The sequence below is a fragment of the Tursiops truncatus genome, chromosome 6 (assembly GCF_011762595.2).
Source record: "Tursiops truncatus isolate mTurTru1 chromosome 6, mTurTru1.mat.Y, whole genome shotgun sequence".
NCBI classification, from domain to species: domain Eukaryota; kingdom Metazoa; phylum Chordata; class Mammalia; order Artiodactyla; family Delphinidae; genus Tursiops; species Tursiops truncatus.
The window spans coordinates 35,496,699-35,510,833 of record NC_047039.1 but is presented as its reverse complement, the minus strand read 5'-3'; the positions used below and the strand labels follow the sequence as shown (position 1 = coordinate 35,510,833).

The window sequence follows — 14,135 nt, the reverse complement described above, 5'->3', positions numbered from 1 at the left end:
CATTTTTCAGTAGATTTTAGTTCCTTGCTATTTGATGTATTTTGATGCTATTATAACTGGTATTTTTTCTTGTATCACTTTTAAAATTTAATTCTCTAATTGCTTGTTGCTGGCATATAGGAATACAGTTGATATTTGTTGACCTGTATTCACAACCTTGCTAAATTACTTATTTCTAACAGTTTAGCTTCTTTTAGATTTTGCATGTACACAATCATGTCCTCTTCTAATTTCTTTCTAATTCTTAACTTTTATCTTTTTCTTGCCTTATTGCACTGGCTAGGCCTCCAGTACAGTGTTTTTTTGTTTGTTTGTTTGTTAATTGATTGATTTTATTTATTTATTTTTTGGCCGCATTGGGTCTTCATTGCTGCGCGCAGGCTTTCTCTAGTTGCGGTGAGCGGGGGCTACTTTCATTGCGGTGCGCGGGCTTCTAATTGTGGTGGCTTCTCTTGTGGAGCATGGGCTCTAAGCATGTGGGCTTCAGTACTTGTGGCACGTGGGCTCAGTACTTGTGGCTCAGGGGCTCTAGAGCACAGGCTCAGTAGTTGCGGTGCACGGGCTTAGTTGCTCTGTGGCATGTGGGATCTTCCCGGACCAGGGCTCGAACCTGTGTTCCCTGCATTGGCAGGCAGATTCTTAACCACTGTGCCACCAGGGCCGTCCTCCAGTACAGTGTTGAATGAAGGGTGGTGATAATAGGCATTTCTAACTTATCTCCAGTCTCATAGGGAAAGTTTTAAGTATTTCACCACTATGTATGGTGTTTGCTGTAAGTTATTTGAATATACTCCTTATCAGATTAAGGGACATTTATTCAATGACTGGCAAACTTTCTTGTTCCAACAAAGATTAAAGGTATAGCTCTGTGAAAATATTAACATTTAGAGAATTTAGCTGAAGAGTATGTGGGCGTTCATTGTGATATTCTTGTAACTTATCTTTCTTTGAAAATTTTTGAAGATAAAAAGTTAAGCAGAAACAGACAAATGCAGACAAAGTGCAGTCTTGTTTTACCTAGAAGTTTGACCTTCAACAGTTGTTAACAATACCTCTTTAGGTGGCTAAATATATAGAAGATAATATGATGATTAATAGCACTGCCCAAATTTCCCTTGGTTTGACCCTTATGGTAACTTTGTAATAACTGCTATTCAAAACTCTTGTCCCTTAAGGACTGTAACATTGTTCTGCACTCCAAAATGTGAACTAAGAGTCCTAAATATTCAGAAATGCTGTGGTGAATACACAGAAGGTCTCAAAAACATGGAAATGCACCTTTGTTTAGTTGAGACAGTATTTCATGGTAGTTAGAGCCAGCCAGAGCTCTAGCTTAGATTGCCCAGATTTGAATCCTGGCTTCACAAATCAGTTAGCAATGTGACCATGGGCAAATCACATTCTTTCTCCAAGCCTTAATTTTCTTAAATATTTGGGGAAATGGTGACAATAATAGTACCTACCTCCCTGAGTTGTTATGAGGATTATACATTAAAATTAAGGAAGATATACATAAAACTCTTGGCACAAGCCTAAACCATAGTAGATGCTCGGCAAATGTCAGTTATTGATTAGAACTAGCTATTTCTGAAAGCCTTTTGAATTTCTCCTCGATCTTTGAATGATGACATAATGACCCTTTATGTAAGGATTCTTTCTTAAATACTCACAGACCTAAGGGAAAAAAAAATGTGAATTGAGAATACCATCTAAACTTGCAAATAGGGACCTCCCTGGTAGTCCTGTGGTTAAGAACCCGCCTTCCAATCCAGGGAACATGGGTTCAATCCCTGGTTGGGGAACTAAGATTCCCACACGCCGTGGGGCAACTAAACCCACATGCCGCAGCTAGAGAGAAGCCCGCGCACTGCAACTACTGAGCCCGTGTGCTTTGGAGCCCACGCACCACAGCTACTGAGCCCGCGTGCTCTGGAGCCTGTGTGCTGCAACTAGAGAGAAGCCAGCAACGAAGACCCAGCACAGCCAAAATAAAAAATAGATAGATAAATAAAGTTGCAAATATATGCTCCATTGCAAAAATGAAAAACTGGCTGGCCATATTCATCCCACAGACATGTTTTATTGGTGTTTGTGTTTGAATTAGTGGCCAACTAATCAAAACATCGAAATATCTCCCCCTTAGGAATTCTTAAAAATTTGAAAATTAAACCTTAAAAAATTAGAAAATCTAGCAACAGTAAACCAAATTCTTATGGGCATGAAGCATGTAAGAGACCCCTATCTCTGTGTAAAAGAAAACTGTACTAAGTGCTAAGCTCAATTTTATCTATCTTTAAAAATAAACAAACAAACAAAAAAACCCCGACATATATACCTGGATGTTGGTGAGGTGCCACGAAACTCACATACTGCTGGTCAAAACAGAAGCAGCACTGTGGAGCCCTTAGACCACGATATCAAGGGTCTGATGTCCATACCATTTAACCCAGTTATCCCACACCTTGGAAACATTTTCCAGAAAAATAATCTCAAAAGCTTTTTGTTCAGAGATATTGTGTTACTTATAATATTGAGAAGCTGGAGAACTGTTGAAGAAACCTAAATGGGATATAAAAAAAACTTTTTTAATAAATTTTTAAAAAATGAAAAAAGAAAAAGAGCAAAACAAGAAAAAACAAACAAAAGAAACCTAAATGGGGACTGTTTAAGTAAATTGGGGGATATATATAATTAGAAGATTATGCAGCTATTAATACAGGGAGTGTGAAAATCAAATAGTAATATGAGAAATGCTAATCATATAATAATAAGGTGAAAAAAGATTCAAAGTTTTATATACACTGATTGCAACTACTTAAAATTACAGAGGAAAAATCTGAAAGGAAATACATTAAAAGTAACGCAGAGCTTATGTTGTAAATGCAATTCTTTATTTTCTAAAGTGATATTAACTTTAATATTATCTGTCTATGTATCTGATGTTTAGGTGAAACCTCAAAGGAAGTCATCCCCCATTGACCATCCCCAGTGCTTTCCCTCCCTCAGCCTTCTCTTCACCTAACAATCTAAGTCCCCAGTGTCAGCCTACAGCTTGCTCAGAACCATCTAGATCTGTCTTATTTTTTTTGTTCTTTGAAGACAATTCAATATCTTGTCCCAAGTTGTTCTTATTCTCCTTAATAATTAGGTTTATTGAAATGAGATCATTAATGTATAAAGAATTTAGGACCTGGGGGGCACTCTGTTACTATGAGATAGTTTTCCTCCCCCTCCTTTCCTTTCATTTACTTACTTCTCTCTCACTTTCAGGCGGTTAGCAGAGGCATTTCATATCAGTGATGATTCTGATCCTTTCAACGTACGTTCTTCAGGGTCAAAATTCAGTGACAGTTTGAAAGAAGATGCTAGGTATGTAAGTTGTTACCTACTTTCTTAATTGTGGCTTACCAGAGTGATCTTTTAAGATGTAGTAACTAATATGCAGTCCTCTGTGATTGAGCCAGTTTATATATCTATAAGGGATTATATGATATTTAATAAAAATCCTTCTCTTGGTCTCTCAGAACTGTCCCATTGAAGAATTGAACTTGGGGAGAAAGAGTGTGTGTGGGGGGGGGGGGTGGGAGAAAGAGTGTGTGTGTGTGTGTGTGTGTGTGTGTTTGGGCCCTGTGGTGGGAGTCGGGGCCCCCCAAGGGCTGGACTAGCCTGAATTGAAGGATCTCTGGTTACATTCCACCTCTGTGTGCCCAGGTCTTAATCACATGGGTGGTCCTCACTTGGGTGGTAAAAAGTCTCATTTTCCTCCAGTCTCCTGGCCTTCTGGTGGCTAGTTCTCCTTCCATCTTCCCTTTTCTCATATTTGATTTCTTACTTTCTCTTCCTTTGTTCCATCACATTCAACCTTCTGTTATCTGACAGTTCCTGACCTCTGCAGGTTTTCTGCCCACATTGTCCACTGCCTGCACTTTACAGGCAGAGGGTGGGTAGAAGGGATTCTCAGAAGATCAGAAACAAATGAAATTAACTGTGGTTATTTCTCATTTCAGGAAGGACTTAAAGTTTGTCAGTGACATTGAGAAGGAAATGGAAGCCCTTGTGGAGGCCGTGAATAAGGTTGAAGTCAAAACATCCAGCTGTACATGTCTCTAAGGCCAGCTTGATAAAAAAGTCAAGTCCCAGAAACACTGTCGGTATAAAGTAGTTACAGGAAAAAGTCACAGCTGCCTTGAGGATCCTTATCTTTCCCAAAAGCCCATCCATTATAACATCCATGGAAACCCTGTCCTGGTTCAGAAAAGATACCTGCAATAATATTAAATGTAAATAAAAATCCTAGCTCTGTGCCTAAGAATGGGTGAAGAAACTCTGGACGAAGGAGATTCAGTAGGGATACTTAGGAAGACATGCTCGGTCCTCAGATCTCTGAAGGGCTGTTGTATAATGGGACACACTGGTTCTTAGTGCCCCAAAGGCAGGAGAGAAACCGTTGGGCGAGGATGAAAAGTTGAATGGGTAGTGGCACAGACTCCTTTAAGAGAGTGAAGCTGTCCTGGAGGCAGCCAGCCCCTCGGTGGCTCCCTCTTCATTCAGGGGCCTGTGGGTGAGGGCAAGGTGGCTACTTTAGCTCCACATCTTGTGAAGATGGGTTTCCTTCCCGCCATCCCCTCATCCCCTTCCTTTCTGTTCCCACTTCCCAGCAGGATACTAACACAGAGGAGAAAATGGGACCATTGTTCCCCTCCTAATTAGGAAGCCTGAGCAAATGTATTTCTGTGCTTGCGTGTCTGTATCTGTACACTCGTGATTTTTAGCGTAGAATGTACTTTTTATAGGAAGTGAGATTTTCTTGTTTATAAGTCTTCAATTTATTTAGTCATTTCTTGGGAACATCACTCACTCCCCAGTTACGGGCCCCACAGGAGGAACCATTGCACTGTCCGTGTAAGTCTCAGTTTACTTGCCTTCTGTTCCTCTAACCCCGGCCAACTGCTACCCTGTGGCTCACAGAGGAGATGAAGGAAGTGCATCAGCCCTCATCCTCCCACAGCCTCGGCTTGCTTAGCAGTCAGTGAAATGCTGTGTGCTGTGGGCCTCCAAAACTCAGCTGTCTCTTTATTGACCCAGGCTGTTCTGGGATGGTGGGAAGGACCTCTGTGGACATATCCTGTTTTCAAGATGATTTTTATCAATCAGTCATCTTTTCCCTCAATACAGGGAAAGAATAGTAAGAAGAGCCACTGCTTCCCTCCCATGAACAGAGACCACCGCCGGATCATCCACGACCTGGCCCAGGTGTACGGCCTGGAGAGCGTGAGCTATGACAGTGAACCGAAGCGCAACGTCGTGGTCACTGCGGTCAGGTGGGTGAATCCTGCCATTACAGAAGGAACTGCTCGGTGGAGCAAGCTGGACCTGGGAAACAGGGCTGGCCAATATTTGCTTTCCTTACTTCCTTCCTTGGAAGATGAGGTGGAAAGTCTGCCTCTGGGCCAGCCATTCTGACTGATCTAAAGGTCCAAACCAGAAAGTAAAGCCCATGCTTCAGTCCTCAGGCCAGACACACCTAAAGGATACAATCCACGTCAGACCCTGAGGGCCTGGAGTGGGTACCTGCCCATCACATCTGTCCCTTTTTCCCTTGTGTCCTCCTTGCATGATGGAAACAGGAAGAATGCTGACCTGTGACTCAAGGCATCCTCTGTAAACAGTGTTTGCCATTAGAGGAAACCAAGGCAGTAGTGTGGGCCAGGAGGGGACAGTAGGACCTAAGATCACTGTCAGAACCAGAGGGAGTCGGAAGAACCTCCCAACAAAGAAAACTCAAGTGTGAGATGAGAGGAAGCAGGTAGCAGGCCCAGCAGAGGTGGGTGAAAGGGACAAGGGTTAAACAAAGTTGATCATGCCTGAGAGGAGACGGGTCATATCAGAGAGTGCTCCGCAGCGTCACAGTGAAAGTCTCGGACTGGATTTCCAGCTGTCTGCCTCTCTCCACAGACAGTTCTAACTTTTCAATACTTTGTGTTTTTACTTTTATCAGAGGGAAGTCTATATGTCCTCCTACCACGCTGACAGGTGTACTTGAAAAGGAGATACAGTCACGGCCTCCACCACCGATTCCTCATCACAGACATCAGACAGACAAGTAAGGGTTCTTCAGCTGCTTTCCAAAGAGCCCTGTCTGTTCAGAGAAGCCAGCAGGGGCTGAACTGCCCTGGGCTGCACCAGCCATTGGCGGCCTCCTTGGGCCTGGCTTTGGGGTGCTGTGTTCAGATATATAAGGTTTGACTGAGATGTCAGACACATATGTTCATTCCAGAGGGGTCCCAAGTCTGATGTTTGTAATGCCCACTTCCCCTCCAGGGAGCACAGTCACTGGCCATAATTTCCACAGTGTAGGTGGTGACACTGGGAAATGGATTCAGTCTGTCACACCAGATGATTTAGGAACATCATGTGGTCCACAACAGTTACTCTGGAGATGGAAGTGGGATTCTAGCGGGGAGCTGACAGTGAAGGGGGGAACTTTCATGTTTTGCTCTGTCTACTTATATATGGTTTGAAGCATTTTTACAACAAAAACATATGTTTGTGATTTAAGGAGAAAAGAAAACCACATTGGCAAGCAGCAAATCTGGCAGGTGTTTTCTCAGACAGGAGCAGAGAGGGTCTTCATCCCTCCTTCCTTTCCTCTCCCTTCCCAGGAGGGGGCCAGCTGCCCTGCTGTGACAAGGCCACACTGCTGGAAGTTGCTGGGAAACACAGTGGGGTCCCTCCTCCTGTTCTGGCCTTCCACACAGAAGCCTAGGAGTACCTCCTACACAGAACCTCTGGGTAGGGAAGTTTGCAAGGTCACCATGAGCGTCCTAGCCATCAGTGTTCCCCTGGAACTGGACGGGACAACTAGGTGTTGCCCATTGGGCACAGCCTCAGCCAGGAGCACCTGGGGCCGTGTAGCTCCCCAGCACCAGCCCTGCTCTAGCCCTGGAAGCAGGCAGCCTGGACTCCCAGCAGCACAAGCTGCGTTTCCTCATGTTACTCCACAGCTGTGTCCAGTACCACCTGGGGGACGTAAAGTTACGGGCCTGTTTATGACATGCTATCTTTTTTTTTCCTTTGCTTGCTGTATTTTTTTTTGTAAGACTTAATTGTGGAAAATTTTTAGAGTAGAGAGAATGGTATTAATATATTAATATAAACCCCTGTGTGCCCATCACCAAATTTCAACAGTTACCAGCTCATGTGGACCCCACTGTCTTATCAAAGCTTCACACATGGTAAACCAGCTGATCCTGAACTTTCCAAGACCTGAATCTGTTTCCCCCAAGCAAGAAAAGATTGATCATTCTGTGTTTGCTTTTCAGGAATCTTGGGAGCAGTAATTTACAGAAAATAGCCAAGGAGCCAGTAATTGACTACTTTGATGTCCAGGACTGAGGCGATCAAGATGCACTTAGAAAAAAGAATGATTAGGTGGGGTGGAGACTCGTTTGCCAGCAGATTGATCATGTTTGTTCCCAACTGCCTGGTGGACTCAGAGCTCACATACTGTCTTGAACTGATACATCCAAAGCATGAGTGTGTCAGAAATCCCCGTGTCCTCTCTTCTGTCTGTATAAAGTATTTCAGTATGTCTCTCACTGGACGGTCACTAGTGATTCAGTCGTATTTGCAGAGGCTCCTCACACCACCACCGTGATCGCCCTGATGGTTGGGGGAATATGGGGCTTGATTTAGTCAAACCAGAATTTTAGCCTGAAAATGTCACTTAGTCATGGTCTCAGTTGTCCCAGTTATCCATCCTCCTCCTGAAAATGCCTGCAGCATCAGGTGCACCTCGTTTTTTTAATCCGAAGTGATCGCTATCTTTGGAAAGACATAGGCTAACTTCTCAATCCAAAATGCCAAACACTGAATTGGTACACCACAGCTGGAATCACACATGTGGTTAAACCCAGCTGTCTTAGCTGAGTCTTTTGTCAAAAATTCTTGTAGGCCTACCTAGCTGAACTTATTTTAGTGGTCCTCAGTACCATCAGTTACAGACCTAGGAGAAGGGTCGGGTGACTTTACAGAATTCCATCTTCTGGAGTCCGGGGGAGGGCCTCTCATAGCACATCGCTGAGCCTGTGTGGTGACAGACAGGTTAGCCTATCCATTGTGGTGGTGGAGGACATAGAGCAGCTCCTCCTTCTCCCAGGTTCACACTGCAGCCTCTGTGTACTGACCAGTGCAGCCCTAACCCCTTCTCTCTGGTTGAGAAAGAGTCTCTGGGACACTTACCTTTCCTCTGTTGCTTTCTCCCAGGCCTGCAGCAGCCGTATTGGCTTTCCCTGTCTCTGAGCTCTGGACCTCTGTTTGAATATTCAAAAAACCATGTGGACAGTCCAGGGCTTATGCCAGCAGCCCACTGGAGGCATTCTTCAGGCTCCTTTTAAGGCAGGTACATCAATAGTTACATTAGTTTGGCTCTCTGCATTGGCACTTCTCCAGCATGGAGGCCAGACTTCCAACAACTTCCTTCTGCTCCAGAGCAAGCCACAAGCCCCAGAGCAACAGAAGGAGAATTGAGAAGTGACATCACAAGCCTGGCACTTAATTTTACTAGGAAGAGCAGGGCTGCCCTTTGGTCCTGACCCAGATGATCTGCCTTGAAGGACATGATGTACAGCAATGGGAACAGGTGACTGGGGGGCAGAGACAAAACCACCTCTATCTGAGCCCGTTTAGTAGAGGGTCAGTGGCACCACACCCAACAGGAAGCTCATGAGCATCTGTTGCTTCTTTCAAGCAGTGAGTTCAGTGGGTGAACTGTACATTGAGAGCATCTCAAAATCAGCAGGAAGCAGGAGACCTGATCTCAGATTCCAGCTCTGCCACGTAACAGCTTGCTGCTGCCTGGTGGAGTGGAGATATCACCTAACTCACCAGGGTTGTGAGGATTAAATGAGATAACGTACATGGAGGTGCCTGGTCTGTTATAGGTGCTGAAAGTTTAGAGTAGCTGGAAAATATATAGGCATCTTCTTTCTACATAATGCCAGCCAAGTGAAAAATTAGAATGCTAAGCAGGCCACTTCTGGTGAATACTTGCATCCTACCCATGCCAGCATGTGCTAGGGCTGTGGGAAATGGACATGGCCTGTTCTTTTACAGTTAGTAATCCAGTGGGGGACACATACCTGAACAAATAAAATGAAATTGTTTGGACTGGCACAAATAGGTCATTAGTCTGTTTATTAAAAGCTGAAGGGCTATACCAAGATTTTTTTGTGGCATGCTAGGAACGGATTAGCCCTCATGCTTAGGGGAAGGACCCCTGGATGGGGAACAAAAACAGAAGGAAGCATTTGAGCTGAGTCTTGAGATGGTAGACTGCCATTTGGAGGAGAGAGGCATGCTGAGTAAAGGTAAAAGGCATGAGACAAGCCCAGGGCTGTGGTTTGTGGGAGGTTTGAGGAAGGATTAGTTGTCCAGAGTGGGCAGACAACTGGAGAGACAGTTGTTAAGCTGGAGAGGTAGACAGGGGTCAGTTTGTAGAGAGCCACAGGGAGCCACTGAAGGATCCTAAGCAGAGAGCAGCATGGCTGGATTGATGACCTAGGATAGGAGTTGGCAAAGGTTTTCTGTAAAGGGCCAGATACTTTAGACTTTATGTTGTGGCTACCCAACTCTGCCACCGTCGTGTGAACACAGCCCCAGACAGTACATGAGGGGATGAGCATGACTCTGTTGTAATAACATTTTTATAGACACCAAATCGGAATTTCATAGAATTTTTACATGTCTCAAAATAATAATTTTATTTTTTCCAACCTTTTAGAAATTAAAGAAAAAAATTCTTAGCTTGTGGGTTGTTCAAAAACAGGCTAGATTTGGCCATGACCTTAGTTTGCCCACCCTGTTCCTAGAGCTGTTACTCAGGCAGAGTGTGTAAAAGGGATTGGAGGGCTAACTTTGAGGCAAGAGACCCAGGCAAGAGCTGCCAGAGTGATCCAAGTGAGAGGAAGAGGGTGGTGGGAGTTGGTGCTGCAAAGAGGGAAGAGGTTCAGGAGATCCAGGAGGTAGGCTAGGCTGCCGGGTTTAGCAGGGAGCTACTCCCCTTGGATCACCAAAGGGACCTCAGACCCCTCAGCGAGGGGAAGCTGTTTCTCATGTGTTTGGTGGATTCTTCACTAAGCAGTGGCCTTAGACAAAATTTTACCCATCAAAGTAAATTACATTTAGTGTGGGCTAAAGGGAAAGACACCTCCACCCCTTACATGGAGGGAGCCAGTGGGCATCAGGACCCTACTTTTGCTCCCTAAGAATCTGGTGGTATCTTCCCACCCCTCCAGCCCCACAGTCTCCTCCAACAGGAGTTTCTTCATGGGGCCAGAGCTTTCCAGAGGCCAAGTTCTTAACTCTGGCATTCCCTCTGGCTTGTCTAGCAGGGCTGGCTCCTCTCAACAGCAGTACAGTCTGGCGTGTGGTGGAAGGTTGTGTGCGGGAAGGAGATGAAAGCAGCCCTCCTAATTGCAGGGTCTGTGTGAAGCCGATCTGGATCCTGTCCTGGACAGGGCCTGGCCAGGCCGCGGAAGAGGCCAGGGGAGGGGAAGAAGGAATGTCAGTCTTGTGGGGGAGGTGCAGAGTCTCAAACAGTGGATCCTGAAGTTTAGGGAGTCCTTCCCATGTGGTGCCCGCCTTGCTTCATGCCTGAGAGCCTGGAGATTTTGTTCTCTAAGGAAAACCTGCCGGTGTGCCTCCTCTTCCAGAACTGGGGAGGGATGGCCAGGCCAGGCCAGAGCTCCTTCCCCTTCACAGACCTGCCTTCTTCATCGGTCCCCTCACTCACACACCTGCCACAGCCATCGGGAAAGTTCTACCTCCCAAACTCCCCACATGGCCTCAGCACAGGTGTCCCATACCATCTCCCGTGGCCTTTGAGAGCTCACAGATTCCCCAGGGCATTCTCTAAGCCAGACCAACCCCAGTCTAGAAAGGCCCAGCCAGAATGGACAGGGCTCTAAGGGCTGTGTGTCAGGCCTGAATTGGAATCCAGGCCTTGGGTTTCCCAACCTAGGCCAGGAGGGGCTGCGTCCTCAGGAAAGGGGGAGCTGTCTTCCCCACACGGTTCCCTTGGAGTCCTTCCCAGTGGCTTAGGCTGCCCTCAGCCCCAGGTTTCATGCACACAGCCTCTTGGGAGACCCTGCTGCAGAGAACCCGGCTGAACTGCTGGGACCCCCGATTGGCTGCCTCAGCTTGCTCTGTGCCTGAGCAGTTTGCTTCCAGTGTCCGGGCATTGATTTTCCCACCTGTCAGCTGGGTGATAGTTCCTGCCTCCTGCCCCGAGCCTTTGGGAGGGTAGTGGGTAGGGAGGGTCTCCCAGTGTCATGTGGCATCTCAGCATGGTCAAGCCTCTGGATCCTGTCCCAGGACTGTCTCTCAGGGCGTAGGGAGGGAAGGAACAGAGCAGTCGTGAAGCTGCTCTGGCAAGGGCTGGGACGTTCAGTCACCTGCCCCCTTACCCCCCGCCCGCCCCTCACCTACCCCAAGCCTGCCACATGGGTGAGGGAGTCAGGGGTCTTCACCTACCCACACTTTCCCAAGAATTTCTAATAGAAGAATAGCTTCTAATAGCTTTTGAGCACTTTTGATACACCAAGCACTGTGCTCATCTCTTTTACTCCTCAAAGCCCCATAAAGTATGTATCCTTATTTTCCCAATGAGGAAACTGAAGGTTGGAGAAGTTAGATCACTTGCCCAAGACCACTCAGTGAATTGGGGATCTGAAATTCCTACCAGGTCTGACCCCAAAACCTGTGTCCTCCCCACTCCACGGGCAGAGCAGTGGGAGCTCACACAGCTCATCCTGGAGTCGCTAAGACTGCGTGGCCCAGCAGGTCAGGACAAGTGGGAGGGAAGCTTATACCATGTCCCAATGTAGAGAATACCCCCAGAAGATGAGACCTTTTCCTACAGTGGCCACGAGGGGGCAGTGTGTATCCCCAAACCAGGAGCCTGGGAATGGGGCGAGGGAAGTACTTACACTTTGCCTCAGGGGAGCACTCTTTAAAACTTTTTAGATGAGTTTATAACCAATATCTTTTAAGCTTATCACCTTTTCATCTCTTTTTTTCATACTGTTTTTTCTCTTCTTATTGATAGACACAGTATAGGCACAGGAGGATAAACATCCCAGGCAGAGGGAGCAGCCGTGGCGAAGGCTCAGTGGTAGAAACATGCCATGCACCTTCAAGGAACAGCAAAGCCACCAGGCCAAAAGGTGAATAAAGGAGAGAGTAGCAGGGGCCTTGAGGTCATTGGAAGGCTTCGGGCGGAGGAGTGAATGATAAGATCTGGCTCAATTTTGGAAAGGATCATCCCAGCTGCTGTATTGAGATTAGACTGTAGGGCTGAGTCAGAGCAAGCGGAGAGGCTGGGAGAGCAGTCAGAAGACCACTGCTGTAATGCTGAGAGGTGGTTGGATTCTAGATAGAATTTGCAGATAACACCTATAGGATTTGCTGGCAGCTGGGATGTGGAGTGTGAGAGGAGCAGAAATGACTTCAAGGTTTTGGGCCTGAGCAAGGGGAAGATTGAATTTGCCATTTACTGGGATAGGAGAGGGTGTGGGAGGAGCAGGCTTGCAGGATGAGAATCTGTCCAGTAGGCGGTTGTCTGTGGGAGTCTGAAGCCTGGAGACAGGATTGAGCTGGAGATCTCATTTGGGGAGCTGTTGGCATATAATGGTATTTAAAGGGTGGTGATTTCACCAGCCTTCCAGCAGGCTGGCCATTTTGGGAGGGAGGGTGAAAGAGAAGAGGTCCAAGGATTTTGCCCTGGGCACTCTGTCATCCAGAGGGCAGGGATCTGAGGACAGGGCAGGAATCAGAAATTGCCAGAGCCAGAGCTGGGGCCTGAAGCTGCAGGACTCAGTGATACGGGGAAGTGCTGTGGAGTGAGGGTCTCTAGGGCTTTTTTCCACATTGCCCAGGAGGGCATGAGCTTCCCTCACTTGCCCTGACCGTCTGAACCACCTGAGGGAAGGAACCAGCCCCAAGGCACAGGTCAGTTAAGGCCCCAGAGTGTTCGGGCTCCCGGGGCCCGGGGAGATCATGGGCCTTGGCTGCTTCCTCCTCTTTAGCCGTCTCTAAAACGTGGGTGCTCCCCAGGTCTCCATCGTTTCTCCCTGGGCACCTCATCCAACTGCAAGCCTTCAGCTACCACCCTGGGCTTCAAAGCGCTTTCTCTATCCCAGGCCCTTGCCTTTCCCACGATGTCCCACAAGTCCCTCTAATTCAGCACATCCAACCTCTAGACTGTCTCCTGTGTCTCCAACCAGTCTCCCCCATCCAGTCTCCCCTGCCCTGGCACTGGGCCTCCGTTAGGAATTTATCTTCGGTCTAATGTCCCCTGACCTGGGGCCAGAGGCCAGGGCATAGATGGAGGAATGTGGCGGGGCAGTGAGGGCAGGAACACATTCTTGCTGGCCCTGGCAGGGCTGTTCCAGGGGCCTGTTGGAACCCTCATCTGAGGAATCCTCTTTATCAGCCAACAAGGGTTTTGTTGGGTCCCTGGAGGACTCAAAGGCTCAGCCCCAGACTTATGACCTTATCTGTGTGCCTGGGTGTACCTAGCTCTGAACCATGTGTCTCATCTCTCAGCCTCTGAGCTCCATCACTCACTCAGTCCCCCAACTGAGCCCAGAGCATCCCCTGCACACACCCTCCAGCACCTCCCCCCACCACCTTGGCTCCTGAACACAGACCCAAGGGGAGACCGTGAACTCTGGTAAACTTGTTCCATCATAGTGGAATGCTGATGGCAAAACTGAAACCTGAAGCACCTCATTTCTCTGGGCCATGTGACCGCCATTTTGCAGATGAGGAAACTGAGGTCCAGAGAGGTTCAATTAACCTGTCAGAGCTAGGTAGGGAGCACTTAAGTGTTTGGGCTTTTTTGTTTATTTAGAGATTTTGTTTTTGTTTTTTAATGTTTTACTGTTATTTTAACTGTACCTGTATGTTTTATACATACATTTACAGAATATATTTCACAATTTAAAGACCAAACAAAACCCGGCAGAGATCATATCAACAAAGGACTGGAATCCCTCCTCTGTACCCCTTACTGAGCCAGCCTCCCCAGCTCCCAGATTCCTTGGGTGTCAGGTGGGCGTGGTGACATGAGGACC

General features: G+C 47.0%; 1 protein-coding gene across 11 annotated transcripts in view; it reads left to right on the top strand.

Moving 5' to 3' along the window:
- The window catches only part of NFX1 (nuclear transcription factor, X-box binding 1), a 105,506-nt gene that overhangs the window by 70,518 nt on the left and 20,853 nt on the right, over window positions 1–14,135 (top strand). For 3 of the 11 annotated variants that reach the window (XM_073805653.1, XM_019934948.3, XM_033857982.2), the window contains 5 exons: window positions 3,271–3,369; window positions 4,008–4,074; window positions 5,176–5,321; window positions 5,999–6,103; window positions 7,323–7,598. In XM_073805653.1, coding sequence (XP_073661754.1) covers window positions 3,271–3,369; window positions 4,008–4,074; window positions 5,176–5,321; window positions 5,999–6,103; window positions 7,323–7,395 — 490 coding nt within the window. In that variant the 3' untranslated portion in view covers window positions 7,396–7,598. Of the gene's footprint in view, window positions 1–3,270; window positions 3,370–4,007; window positions 4,152–5,175; window positions 5,322–5,998; window positions 6,104–7,322; window positions 7,599–8,265; window positions 9,179–12,106; window positions 12,225–14,135 lie in introns of those variants that run through there. The other 8 variants (XR_012332233.1, XR_012332231.1, XR_012332232.1 and 5 more) reach the window with 7 other exon arrangements.